Source organism: Sceloporus occidentalis, unplaced genomic scaffold, assembly GCF_023333645.1.
Source record: "Sceloporus occidentalis isolate IW3139 unplaced genomic scaffold, rSceOcc1.0.p SCAF_4, whole genome shotgun sequence".
NCBI classification, from domain to species: Eukaryota; Metazoa; Chordata; class Lepidosauria; order Squamata; family Phrynosomatidae; genus Sceloporus; species Sceloporus occidentalis.
In genome coordinates this window covers 137,887,303-137,901,871 of record NW_028316984.1, presented here as the reverse complement: position 1 = coordinate 137,901,871, position 14,569 = coordinate 137,887,303, and the positions used below count along the sequence as shown (strand labels likewise).

Below are 14,569 nucleotides of genomic sequence, written 5' to 3'. Positions count from 1 at the left end.
TCAGTGCCGTTGATTTCCCTGGCGTCCCTGGTCTCGAATCCAGAGGCTTCTTCTTAACGGAAGGCGTTCGTTTTCAGCACCCCCGGATGGTTCTACGGCATCAGCATTCCCTGTCCTGCGTCGTCCAGGTGCAGAGTGGTACATTACTGCTGGAGCGCTCTTCGATCTTGGTGGGAGAGTAGTAGCCCACTGGAAAAATGTTGGGCAGGTTCCAGCAGGGGCACTCATGGGCCGGGCAGGGCCATAGTTCATCCCTTGGATGGCTGTTCGGTGTATCCTTGTTTCTTGGGCCCTAGCCATCCCTATCGCTTGCCCTCTGTTGGCCAATGGGCTGGCCAATATCTGTGGAGGCGCCTGGTTGCCCTGAGGGACAGCAGCTTGGCCTTGGTCACCTAACAGGAAGTGTAGGATTCTCCCCTGTCAAAGACAAAAAAATCATAATAGGATATGGATCCTTCCTTCTCAAGACGGTTTCCAAATTTTACTGCTTACATTTCCAAGTTTGCAATGTCATTTACAAGTTTTATTAGACATTTCCTATCAGCACTCTGCCAATTTGGTGTCAATCTCTCATTTCAAATTGAAATGTCCATCATGCCACATTATTCATTTATTATCAGGAACATGTATTTATAGAGCACTGTAAAATTTGCCAAGTGCTTTATATAACCTTATGTACCCATGTATAAGTTGATACCATGTATAAGTCAAGGGCAGGTTTTGGGCCTCAAAATCAGGGGTTTTGAAATGACCCATGGATAAGTCAAAGGTATAGATTGGGTCTCAAGACTTTCCCTGATGCCAGTGTAAGTCCAGTACTTACATAGATCCGTAAATAAGTTGAGTCAGATTTTTAAGTCAATTATTTAACTACAATTTTTAGACCTATACATTAATAATAATAATAATAATAATAATAATAATAAATCCTGCCCCTTTGAGGTCAATAGGGGCGGCTAACAGTAATAAAATACAATACATTATACATCAAAATCTATTTCCCTCAACCCCTTAAAAAGTTATTAAATCAATTATAATTAAAACCAACAAATTAAAACATCAACACATACATACGTATATATATATAGCAATAAAACCAAAATCAACATAGCATTGTCCTCTATCCCTGCCACCACACAAAATTGCGCAAATAAAGTGGGCAATGCTTACTTGTTCTACTGCGTCCATAATTGCTTCCATGTACAGACATAGCAAATAGACGAACCCAAGCATGAACAGGAAGAAACTGAAATTGGCTGTTGACTCCATGAACTTCTGACCCGAGTACAGTACATAAAGCACTTCAATCGGGCTCTGACCTGTATACAGAGACCATATGTATACCAAAAGGAGGACTATCAGCCCCCTGAAGTCAGCCATGGTGGACTGCCAAAGGCCAACTGGACTTCCCTTGTGAGGTCATTCTGGCCTGTCAGCTCAAGCCCATGTCTACCAAAAACCCATGGCAACAAGGATTGCCTATCCTGACATTTGTATTTATTTACTGCTAAGAGTAGAATAATACGTGTTTGATACTAGCAAATAACAGCTACAGAGAAAAAGCAATATTTGGAAGCCAACAGCAGGAAAGAATATCTGAAGCTTTGCATGCCATTCTGCATGTTTACTCAGAGGTAACACAGTCCAAAAATCAAGTTCACACCAGCCATTTCAGAAGATAGCAGGACATTCAGAAGATAGGAGGTCATTACGGGGATGAACTGTGGAATATTGGAGAGATGAGGACACTGTCTAGGTGAAAAACAAAAACACTTACGTGAACTGAATCAATGGATTTGCATAACTGATGACTGAACATTCATCCACTAATTCAGTGTATATACACTTATTGAGACTACCAGTAGGATGTCAGATCTTTGTTTTGGCTCCTTCAAAAATATTATGTATTACCTACGAATATGACCAGTCTGGTCACACAAACAGGGATCACTGTAGGGCTTAAGAGCTTCTTCCCAGCATTTTCCTGCTCTCTCTCAGAATGTGTACATGAAACACCATGGAACATTGCCTGGATTGCGATATATGATGAGTCTTTTTTCATGAAGCTCTCCATTTGGTCCAATGCAAGGTGGTTGAACTTGAAGCCTGAGTAAGCTAGAAATATGTCAGCAGGAGGGGTAGCTATGACACCTAAGATATGTAGCAGTCCGTGTCAAGACCCAGCACAGAGAAGAAATTAATTGCATAGCATGGAGCATGTCCTAGAGTTTTAATACTGTTTCGGCAGAGTTCAAAAATGTTACTTTTTTGGATGACAACTCCCAGAATCCTCTAGCCTACATGAATTATTGCTAGCTCTAACCAAATAAAAGCCAATTCATTTTAATGTTAACCATAGTACTTTATCACGGTAATGACTCAGATTCTATGGATTAGTTCCAGTTATGGTAGAGCCAGTATGATATAGTGGCTTGAGTGTTGGACCTGGACTCTGGGAAACCAGGGTCTGAATTCCTGCTCAGCCATGGAATCTATCCTCTGTGAATTTTGTTCAGTCCCTTTTTAGGCTAAATATCTCGCAGAACTACAAATCCCATGCTTTCATAGCATTGAGTTCAACACTGCCCATAAAATCAGATAAAGAGAGTGGGGTGGTTTAAGACTGACTCCAATTTTTGAGACATTAGTCTTAGGCTCCACAAGGAGAGGCAATTCTGAAAGTCTAATAAACATATGAAATCCATTTTAACCTTCTCTTCTCCAGGCTAAATTTCCCCAGTTCCCTAAGGCTATCCTCATAGCACATGGTTTCCAGACCTGTCACCCACCTGTGGACACACATCAGCTTTTCAACATCTTTCTGGGGATATGGAGCCCAGAACAGGACACAGTTCTCCAGGTGAGGTTTAACCAAAGCAGAATAGAGTGGTACTAATACTTCCCTCGATCTAGACACTATACTTCTATTGATGCACTCTAGAATCACATTGGCATTTTAGCTGCTGCATCACATTGTTAACTTATGTTCAAGATGGATAAATTCACAATCTTGATTCAGGAAAAACTCTGATGAGTTTTAAGAAAGATTGGTGACCATTTATTTCTTTTATGAAGTTATGTTGGGGACATGTATCAATTTTCATTGTTATTAAATGAATTGAATTTGTTTTTAAAGAACAAGCAAAAACAACTAGATAATGATTTTAAAGAAATGTAAAATTTGCATACATTAATATGTAGTCATGAGGGCCAGTGTAGTGTAGTGGTCTGAGCTCTGGACTATGACTCTGGAGACAAGGGTTCAAATCGCTGCTCAATAATATAAACCCACTTCATTTCTGGCTGCTCAGAAAGCTAGAGGAGTCAAAGTGGAATAGTAGCACTTTAAGAGTATAGTGTGATAAACATTATAGATAATACCATTAATGTACATTTCAGCATGCCAAGGTATATTTTGCTGACACAAGTTCCCATGCAAGATACCAGTATTGTGCCAATACATGTTAATGACTTGATGCTGTGGAGTAATGGGCAATCACAATGCAGTGTGAAATTGTAATATTCAGCATTGCATATTAAAATATGTCTGTTGGATGCGGATGAATGGGCAAAGGCATGGACCACCGCCACATTCTGTTCATTCCTGACCACCCTCTCTGCCCTGATCTGCTTTTCCCAGGCCCTGCAGCTTGGGAATTTGGCTTCCCTTTCTTTGGGGGGATTACTGCCTAATCGCAGGAGCGGCAGCCGTGGTTTCACAGAAGAGAAGGCTGTGTGCAATGATGATGAGCCCACAACGTGTCTCTTTCCAACAGTGGTTTTTACATAACATAACTGGCAGAGGGGAGAAATTACTCTGAATCCTTTATGGTAGAAGCGAGGAAAGAGCAGATAGACCCTTCCTAGAGAACCAATGTGATGCAGTGTTTAGAGCAGCAGTTCCCAAATTTCGGTCCTCCAGATGTTTTGGCTTTCCACCCCCAGAATTTGTGGCTGTTGGCCAAACTGGTTGGAGCTTCAGGGGGCTGAAGTCCAAAACCCTTGGAAGTCCAAAGTTTGGGAATCACTGGTTTTGATCAATACTTCCCGAACACTGGCCTTCCATGTTTTGGGCTTCAGCTCCCAGAATCTTAGACCACTGGTCAAAAATTGTTGTTTAAATACCCCACAACCAAAGTGTGCTTTGTGTGGGCAGATTTTTATTTTATTTTTTTATACTCCTAGGGGCCACAAAAATGATTCTAGAGGCACTGGGCCAGAGGCCTGTGCTTGATCCACTTCTGCTTTAAAGGAATACCATGTATACTTGACTATCAGTAGACCTCATGTATAAGTCAAGGGCAAGTTTTGAGACCAGAATTATGGATTTTGATATGACTCAAGTTGAGGGTAAAACTTAGGGGCATCTAAGAAAGGATGTAAGGATGAAGCAAAGGAAAACAATGCCAAAGTACTTACAGAATTCCAGCAGGCACAACTGTTTGTACTCCTTTGGATGGATGAGAAAATAGAGGGAGTTCACTGCTTCCAGGGCAAATGACACTCTTGCCTTTCACCAGGGGATGGCTCCTCTTTTAATGAGAATTAAAGTACAGTACTTACATTGACCCAATGGATAAGTTGACTCAGGTTTTTTTGGGTCAATTTTTTGACCTAAATTTCTAGACTTATACATGAGTACATACAATAGTCAAGGGCTTCCAAATGGGTCCAGCACCATGAACAGCATTTTTACAGTTCAGATTTGATCCTAGGGTGGATTTGCCGTTCCACTGACATAGAAGCTACCAGCTACCATGACAGATGACCTGTGAAAGAATGCAGCTCTTGAGGAAAATGGGTTGCCTATCCCTGCTGTAAATGAATGCAACCAGGAAGTTAAACCTTGGATCATCTCTTTCTTTCCCCAGGGTTCGCATCACTCAAAAACAGGGATCCAGGTGCATAACAATATCACTAGATGCTTGTATACTTGAACATACGAGCATGTAGTGATATTGTTATGCACCTGGATCCCAGTTTTCCAAGTGATGAGAACTCTGGGGAGAGAAAGAGATGATCCAATGTGTAACTTCCTTCGAAGGTTACCACAGACTTTGTTGTTGTTGTATATTTTGTGATGGCTGCATTCATTTATAGCCGGGATGAGCAACCCAAGGTTTAACTGCCTTCGAAGACCATAGACATTCATGCAGGGTCCTGTTTGCACAACAACCCTTGTCCACCCTCTCAAGGAACCCAGAGATTTTGTGAATGAAACAGAGGTTAAAAACCAAGGCTTTATAAAAGTATTTGAAGTGACAATTCTCATTTTAACATGTGCTCTCAAAACATAGCAATGGCATGTTTTGTTTTGTTTTTGAAAAAATCTCAGAAAGATGCTGGTCACCCTCTGATCGCTGCTTTGTTGGGTTCTTCCACCTTGAGAAATATTTGGAGTGGAGAGAGGAGAAGGCGTCTACCATCCGGTTGGAAATTAAGACCTGGAAAAGAAGCAGGGGGAGAAGTGTAAGGCTCAGGCCTTATGCTAATAATAATAATTGTAATATATGATAATCATAACTATTATTTCTTTCGCAACTCTCCTTGAGACAGAATAGAACACACTGGAATACAAAAGACAATTAGAAACACATAAACTCACAGTTAAAATACTATACTATAGAATCCCACTGGGTCACCTTGGGCAAGTCACATGCTCTCAGCCTGATGGGAAGGCAATGGCAATGGCAATCTGTCTCTGAACCAATCTTACCAAGAAAACCCAATGATAGGGTCACCATAAGCCAGAAACAACAGTGGGAGAAAAACTAGTGCTTTCATACAACTGATGGTTGCATTTGTTGGCCATTTGGGAAATCTGCCCCCGAAAAGACTCACTGTAGCCTCAGTTCCAGAATCTGCCAAATACAGCTGTCTGCCTGCCTCTCTGTTCAAAATCCCAATTGGAGCAATGCATTTTTAATGAGACTTTTAAAATATATATGTATAAAGAGCAGTCATATAGCTATAAATTTTTAGGGGAAAACACTCCCTTCCTCTTTCTTTTCCCTCTCAGTTCCCTTGTCAAAATCAACAAGCATCGCCATGCGTTTCTGGGAAGGCGCCTATATATCCTGGCTGTCCAGCAAATGTGGTTAAGAACTGGAAGCATGCAAAAAAATTGCACACTTTGGTCAACCCTAGGAAGCAAAAAATCAGGCAGAGAGGCGCAGGAAGGCAAGATCAAAGCTGCAGCTCATGGTCAGGATGAAATGATGGTGTTGTGGAAGCTCAAATCGACATTAATCTGCCTCTTTCTGTGCCCCTGCAATGGCAGATTTGCCCTATTTTGTTTAAGTGTGATTTACATAGGCAGAAGAATTTCCTATACAGGGAGACTAGATGTCCTGAATGCAAAAGAGGCACCGCAAAATGTAGGACATTCAGGAAATCATGTATAAGTCTAGAATTTTAGGTTAAAAAAGGAACCCAAAAAACCTGAGTTGACTTATCCATAGGTCAATGTAAGTACTGTACTTGTAACCTGTAGATATAACTTGTCTCCTGGTGAAAAGCAAGCTGACCACCTTCTACTCTCTCATGCATCCAGCTTTCAATGTGAGTACAAATAATTATACTTGCTGGGATTTTGTAAGTTCTTTGGCGTTGTTTTCCTTTGCTTCATCCTTTACATCTTTACATGTCACTAAGTTTTACCCTCGACTTATCCATGAGTCATACCAAAGTCCATAATTTTGGCTCCCAAATCTGTTCTCGACTTATATACAAGGTCAACTTATAGTTGAGTATATATGGCAAATATATGTTCATGCTTCTTTGCCATGCTCAGAATGGAGAACATTTTGGAATGTCTCCTGGACATGTCCAGGAAAAGGAGAATGTCTGGTTGTTCCTATAAGAAAATGAAATCATTCCTAACCAGGAGTCTGTTGAATCCAGCAGTCTGTTTTCTGTGTGATCTTTGTCAAGAGCTGGGGAAAGTAACCTTTTTGGACGACATTTCCCAAATTCCCCTAGCTTGGGGGATTCTGGGAGTTGTAGTCCAATATGGTAATTTCCCCCAGCTTTTCTCTCACTGCAGATGCCCCCAGAAAGTTGAAACCCATTAGTCCTAGGTGGGGTGGCAATAGCCTTCTCTCTTTGTTGTTCTCTGGTTATTTGTTGCAGTGAACTGGTTATTGCAAGAGCTCTTCCACACTGCAGAAATAAAGATGTTTGACACCACTTTAACTGTCATGGCTCTATCCTTGGATTTGTAGCTGAGTGAGGTATTCAGTCTGGTCTGTCAATGAGCCCTGGTGCCTCATCAAACTACAAATCCCAGCATTCTGTAGGACAGAGTCATGGTGGTTAAAGTGGTGTGAAACTGCTTTATTTCTGCAGTGTGGATATACTGTATATGTATGCTTGTACAATATGACCCATTTTATTCAGCAGAATACTGGGATTTGCAGTTTAGGGAGGGAGTACTTAGAGTTCTAGCGCAAGGTTTGTCAGACAGTGTTCACTGGAACCCTAGGGTTACGTGAAATACTGATTTTTAAAACAAAAAAATTTTTTATTAGTAGATATAATAATCTTTACACAGGGTTTCTCCAAAAATTATTTTGAGGGCTCCTGCAGAGTAAAAAGGTTGAGACAGGCTGTTTTAGTGCCTCCCCAAACTACAGATTCCAGGATTTCATAGTATGCAGCCACGGCAGTTGAAATGGACTCATAGAGGTTTATCACATGGAGATTTTTAGAGCTTTTGCAGGTCAGTTCCGATGAGACTGTGCTTCCAACGATGCAGATTCACGTCAGAATGTGAATGTGTTATCAGATGAGATTCCTTTCTATGGACGCTCCTTCCATGGGGCTTCCACAGGGATTCCAAAGTGACCCCTCATTTTGATGAATTCAGAAAAAAAGTGAATTCACAGAATTCGCATTCAAGCTCATTTCGATTTCACTTCAAATTGGTCTGGTGTGGAAAACCACTCTGATGTCACCCCCCCTGGCCCCCTGCTCCGTCATTCCCCTCCTCCTCCTTCAGCCCATCCCGCCCTCTTTGCCATCCTGCCACCCATCCCATCATCCTCTGCCTTCTCCTGCATCCTGATCCTGGCTCCAGTGACCCCCAGCGACCTATCCCATCATCCTCTGCCTTCTCCTGCATCCCAATCCTGGCTCCAGTGACCCCCAGCGACCTATCCCATCATCTTCTCCTGCATCCCGATCCTGGCTCCAGAGACCCCCAGTGACCTATCCCATCATCCTCTGCCTTCTCCTGCATCCCGATCCTGGCTCCAGTGACCCCCAGCGACCTATCCCATCATCTTCTCCTGCATCCCAATCCTGGCTCCAGAGACCCCCAGTGACCTATCCCATCATCCTCTGCCTTCTCCTGCATCCCGATCCTGGCTCCAGTGACCCCCAGCGACCTATCCCATCATCCTCTGCCTTCTCCTGCATCCCAATCCTGGCTCCAGTGACCCCCAGCGACCTATCCCATCATCTTCTCCTGCATCCCGATCCTGGCTCCAGTGACCCCCAGTGACCTATCCCATCATCCCCTGCCTTCTCCTGCATCCCAATCCTGGCCCCAGTGACCCCCTGCCATCCATCCCATCATCCCCTGACTGCTCCTGCATCCCCATCTCACCCTTTCTGCCAACCTGCCACCTATCCCATCATCCCCTGACTGCTTCTTCACCCCGATGAAGGATGACAGCTAAGGAGGGGGCAGGGAAGGAGGACAGTGTCCAGAGCCCCACTGAGCATGTGCAAGGGTGCCGATTCGAATCGTTGATGGTAATACAATGTGCACTCACTCTGCTTTGCTTGAATCCGCATCACGTGACTTGCTTGGAATAGAACTGACTTCGCTTCCCCCTCAATTCGGAAGGGCAACAGAAAGGCAACCAAGTGTGGTAACACATCACGTTTTAACCTTAATTCGTATTACTAGACAGGAGTGACTCTGGATCTGGTGTGAAAAAACATCACACTTTGCATTGCTAGAACAGGAGTGACTGCGGATCTGAGCTGCAACCCCCCCCCCCCCCCCCATGTGTGATAAGGTCCATAGTGCTGTAACAATGCAGTGTGACAGGACCTGCAAGCTTTGGAGAGGCATTTCGATCTTTCAGAATGGAGAAAACAGCACATAAGCTAGGAAGACACCAAAGGATGCTGCCATGGGGAAAAGGGCGAAGTCATTAAAATCCATTGGGTGACCTTGGGAAAGTCACATACTCTCAGCCTCAGAAGGAGAAGACAAACCCTGTCTGAACAAATCTTGTCAAGAAAAAATCCATGATAAGTTCACTTTTGGATCACAGTAAGTTGGAAATGAATTGAAGGCACACAACAACAACAACAACAAATGTGTATAAGGTATATATAAAACAAATGCCTTGCATTTGTTATAAAATGGAATTACTTGTAATTCATTCTTTTTTGCAGCAACAAAGACATAAGTATATTACAGTACAACTGTAACACAGATTACATCTGCACTGCAGAAGTAATGGAGTTTGACATTGTTTTAATTGCCATGGATCCATGCTGTGAAATTCTGGGAATTGTAGTTTATTGTGGCCCCAGGGCTTTCTGACAGAGAAGGCTAAAGGTCTCACAAGACTACAGTTTCCAGAATTCCGTGGCACCGAGGCAGGGCAGTTAAAGCGGTGTCAAACTGGATTATTTCCACAGTGCCTTGGTGACATCTCAGGAGTGCCGTTACGTCCCACCATCATTCCAATAGATCCCAGCTTGATTCAGTTTTCTGCCCAAAGAGTTTGGTACATCATGTTTGGCTCAGACAAAGGAAAATAAAAGAAAGCGTTCAACAAGAAAAACTCTTACTGGGAGATTTTGCAATTCGTAGTGGCCACGTAGCGCCCAGTGTAGTGAACGTTGCACCTCACCACGTTGTTGGTGAAGTCTGACTCCATCACAATATATTTGGGGTTCACTTGGACCTGCAATGACAGAGAGAACAAGTAAGCCTTTCATATGGAAAACTGCATTCACCCCAAAGAGAAAGACAATACCCTCCAACTGTCCTCATTTGACAGGGATAGTCCTGATTAATCCTCTGCTGTTCTACTTTTTCCATTGCTTTTACAATGTCCTAGTTTCTCTTCTCCTCCCACTTTCACCCTTTGTCCCGAGAATGGATATGCCACCCCACTGACATGGATGCCACTGGCTCCTACTGGTTGAGGGAAAGGGGATTCAGAGGGCTGGATTTAATACCGGGGCCTGAGGTACCCCATACCTATGGCTGAGGCTGCTCTCCCACCCATTGCCATTTTGGGCATAAAACTGAACTGTACTTCCAGTTGACTTTTGCAGGGGAATGGAGGAGAGAGGGAAGCATGTTTTCCTTAGCTTTAGGCAGCAAATTGCTCCTGGCTGACCCTGTTTACACCATCCACAGAATGAAATCCTTGCGTCTATAATATTCTCCCTTACAGAGAAAACAAACTAATATGCAAGAGGGTGGGAGAACTCCATTTCTGCCGCAAAACATTTTCATTGCCAAGAAGAAAACACAAAAGACGTTTCTGGCACAGTAGCAGCGCACACAAAAGAACACAGAAATGGTTCTCATTTCCCCGTTCTTATGGAGCTAATTTTTGACATGAGACATTTCGAAATGTACTGTAGCCAGGAGTGTGGGAAAGTTCCTTTTTGGTACTACAAGTCCCAGAGGCTCTCCAGCCAGTGGCCATACCGGCTGGGGGAAGTTGTAGTATCCAGAAGTAATTATGCCTCCTTCATTACCACCAAAGATTTAAACTTACACTTACCTTTAGAATATAGTTCCCAGGCTGTACATCAGTGATATCAATCCACTGGCAATCAGTGTCAGCATTATATGTATCATAACAACCAGGACTCAAACCCTGGAAAAAGAGCAAAAACATGAAGCTTTAAAGTATTGTATGGGGTCTGAGTTACTCATTTAAAACTAAACCACCCCAGAATTAGATGGCTAGCATAACAACTCATTGTTGCTGGGATGATTGACCCACTTCAGCAAATGTGAATATTATGCTAAACTAGACGAAATGGGGAAAGTAGTGGCAACAGTAAATTATTTCCGTAATCCTGAAAACCAAGAAGTACTAGCAGTTTGATCCTGCAAGACAGGACTCCACTACAACCCAGGTTTTGATCCTAAGGAATAGACCTCAGCAGTACTGCATGCTGTTTGTCAAAGACCACATACCCTACAAGTGTCTGGATTTAGCAGGCACAATCCCAATTAATCCTATTTTTTCCCCAGCTGCTTTTAAAATGCCCCAGTCTCTCTCCTTTTTCCACTTGCCCCCTTCATCCTCATCTTAGTTCAAAGTGCAAAAGTAGTTGGCACTCAGTACAGCAAGAGGAGAGAAGGGGGAATTTGATCCTTCCCAGTTGACCTAGACAAAACCAAACTGCTGCAACTTCTCCTAGCTTGTGTGTTCTCCTTCATGAATAACATTTGCCAACTTGACCAAACTCTGATGTTGCTTGGCCACACACATCCCAGCTTTCATCTGTGAAATGTTGGAGGGTACGAGAGTTGCACAGGATCCCTCCAAAACCTGAGCAGCCCTTCCTTTCTTCCCACCTGTGTGTGTGATGTGCAGGCGTAGCGCTTGAGGTTCCCAAAGTCACAGGTGGTGTCTTCCAGGCAAAAACTCGCTTTGTGGCCCTCGGCCACTTTCTTGCCTGTGGCAGCATCTAGCAAGTCGTAGTGGCTGAATTCATCCATGCTGTGGTAATGCCTGCGGATGGGAAAGAAGGGAACAACACAGAAGTGGAACACACTCCATCGGAGAGTGATGGAATCTCCTTCTTTGGAGGGCTTTAAACAGAGGCTTGATGGCCATCTGTCGGGGGTGCTTTGATTGTGAGTTCAAGCATGACAAAATGGGTTTGGATTGGATGGCCCTTGGGCTCTCTTCTAACTGTGATTCTATGATTCTAACCTACATGCAAGCCTGTATTAGGAACAGATACCAAGGGCTAGATGTTGCCATAAACTGTGATCATCCTGCTCACATACCAAGCCTCATGCTGGTTGAGCTACACCATCCACTACTTTTTCATATTGGAAGAGCTTTTGTTTCACTTTTTGAATGTCTCATAGCAATCACAAGCAATAGCAAGTATATTTCTATACAATTTCTCAGTGAAGAGCACTCTCTAAGCAGTTTACAATCTGTAAGCCAATTGCCCCCAACAAGCTGGGTACTGTACTCATTTTACCAACCTACAAAAGGATGGAAGGCTGAGTCAACCTTGGAGCCCTCCTCTAGGATCAAACTTACAACTCACAGCCTCAGTATGTTTACATGTACATAGTTTCTTATGGTTAAAGTAAAAATTGTTAATATTCGATGGTTTTTAAAGGGGAAAAAATTAAAAGGAAATTTTAAAAGAATTTTAAAAATTATTTTTTAATGAATTGATTTATTTAACAGACATTTAAATAGTAAACTGCTGCAGCCTCTCCTAGTTTGTGTGTTCATTCTCATTAATAACCTTCACCATCTTGACACTCTCTAATGTTGCTTGGAAATGTGCTTTCCAGTTTAAAACTGTGAAATGCTGGAGGGTATACACCACTGTTTTGGGAGCTGGGGAATTCTAGAGGTTCAAACCCCCAAAGCAAACGTTTCTAAGCTTTCATATTCTGTCTCCTTCTCATCCCCATGGGCAGTAGCTAAGCACTCTGTGCGTTGGGAAAGAGATTGAGAAATGATGGGATACAGGGAAGCCTGGTTATGTCCAATCCCTTCCCAATGCCACTTCCTGCCAACCTCAAAATCCCACAAATTCCCTGGTACTCACTGATGGCAGCTGTGCCACTCCCAGGTATGGCGAGCCCGATTGGGCAGGAAATCTGCTGTCCCCTGGTTCTTCACTCGCTGGGGAAAACGCAAGAGCACCCGGACATCATAGTCTGTGGCTTCAGGGGTATAGGCAGTGCTGGAAGAACATAAAAGTACATCCCAAGAATAGGAAATTTGCTTTCTGGGAAAACATCAGTCATAAATGCAAACCCTTTAATCCAAAAAAACTAACTTATATGCACTCTAGGTTTTTCCAGTGGCAAACCAAAATCACAAATGTGAGCAGGAATAAAGAGTCAGCAGGCCAATGCAACACAAACCATTTTTGGTCAGAGAGAAAAATCAAACCTTCCATGACAGGATAAGACTGCAGTGACACTGTTTTCTGTACATTTCTTAGCTGAATAATTTATTTTATTCAAAGATATAGCCGTCTTAGTCTGTAGAATCAGTACATAGAGAGATTTGGTAGCACCGTTGAGACTAACTGAAAGAAAGAAATTAGCAGCATGAGCTTTTGTAGACTTCAGTCTACTTCCTCAGATGCCACCAAATGCATCTGAGGAAGGAGACTGAAGTCTAAAAAGGCTCATGCTGCCAGCTTCTTTCTTTCAGTTAGTCTCAAAGGTGCTACAAGACCTCTCTATAAATTTATTTTATTGTATTTATTAAAACGTTGATATCTGGCCCTATCTGTTAGGATCACACGGCTGAGATCCCAAACCCATTCAAAACAATAATACCAATAATTTTAAAAGATTGCAACTACATTAAATAGTTTATCCATTAAAAGCCAGAAAATTTAATACCAGGTAAAACAATTTAAAACAGCCACACTGCAGAATTAATGCAGTTTGGCACCCCTTTAACCGTCCTGATGCCATCGTATTGAATTGTGGGTTCCATAGTTTGTTGTGACCCCAGATCTCTCTGACAGAGAAGGCTAAATATCTCCCAAAACTACAAATGCCAGAATTTCATAGCATTGAGCTATGGTAGTTAGAGCAGATTGAACATTGCATTAATTTTGCAGTGCAGATTCAGCCTAGGTCTGACAGAAAGAAGGGAGAGCATTACCTTGCAAGGCACTTTTCTTCTGCAGCCCAACGGAGGGAATAGAGGTGAGCCCATTGGACGTAAATTGAAGCCTGGACGTAATTTGGATCAGGTACAAGGTCTGGGAGGCCTGGAAAGAGAAGCAAGTGTTGGTATATAGTTGCTGTCATTTGCCTTCAATTCAATTCCAACTTATGGAGAACCTGCTGCACGGTCCCTTAACCCTACTATGCCACCAGCACGACACAAAAGGCACGTCTGTACCATGCCCAGGTCTTGCAAGGGAGCAAGAGAGAAACAAGTGGATTTAAATAGAGAGGTTTTTCCAATAGGAAGCAAAGGCTTGCAAAAGGGAGTAGAAAGAGAAGCAAGTGGATTTAAATGGGGAGTTTTTCCGATAAGAAGCAAAGGCTTGCAAAATGGATTGGAGAGGGAAGGAATTGGGGTTAATGTAGTTTGGGGCATCAGGCGTGCTTGCTTTAGGACCCTTCTAAGCACTACTGATATACTGACCCTTATATATGTCTACCCAAGATTTTAGGGGCAATTTTGGGGCACAAATTTCTCGACTTATAGTATATATGTTATATATACGGTATTTACTGCACACAGATAAGTATGGAATGATGCCTAACATAATTAAAGGCAATGAATTTCTTTGGCAAAGAGAAGGATGCGCATGTAATAAATAAATAACTGAAAACAAAAGCATTTTA

At 42.7% G+C, this 14,569-nt stretch overlaps 1 protein-coding gene across 1 annotated transcript; it reads right to left on the bottom strand.

The window, feature by feature from the left end:
- Positions 1–5,323: 5,323 nt before the first annotated feature.
- Positions 5,324–14,023, bottom strand: LOC149314692 (lysyl oxidase homolog 1-like). Its single transcript, XM_089523132.1, has 6 exons — positions 13,875–14,023; positions 12,796–12,933; positions 11,570–11,726; positions 10,764–10,859; positions 9,814–9,929; positions 5,324–5,444 (listed from the first exon to the last, which is right to left on the bottom strand). Exons 1-6 carry the CDS (start codon positions 14,021–14,023, stop codon positions 5,438–5,440), a joined length of 663 nt encoding a protein of 220 aa, XP_089379258.1. The 3' UTR covers positions 5,324–5,437.
- Between the last annotated feature and the right edge of the window lie 546 nt (positions 14,024–14,569).

Bases quoted from the DNA above. Each gene is read 5' to 3' on its own strand.
- LOC149314692 (XM_089523132.1), bottom strand. From the start codon at position 14,023: ATGACAGCAACTATATACCAACACTTGCTTCTCTTTCCAGGCCTCCCA. The intron at 12,934-13,874 runs GTAATGCTCTCC...ATGTTCTTCCAG, and splicing joins GAAGAAAAGTGCCTTGCAAG to CACTGCCTATACCCCTGAAG. The intron at 10,860-11,569 runs GTGGGAAGAAAG...CTCTTTTTCCAG, and splicing joins CCTGCACATCACACACACAG to GGTTTGAGTCCTGGTTGTTA.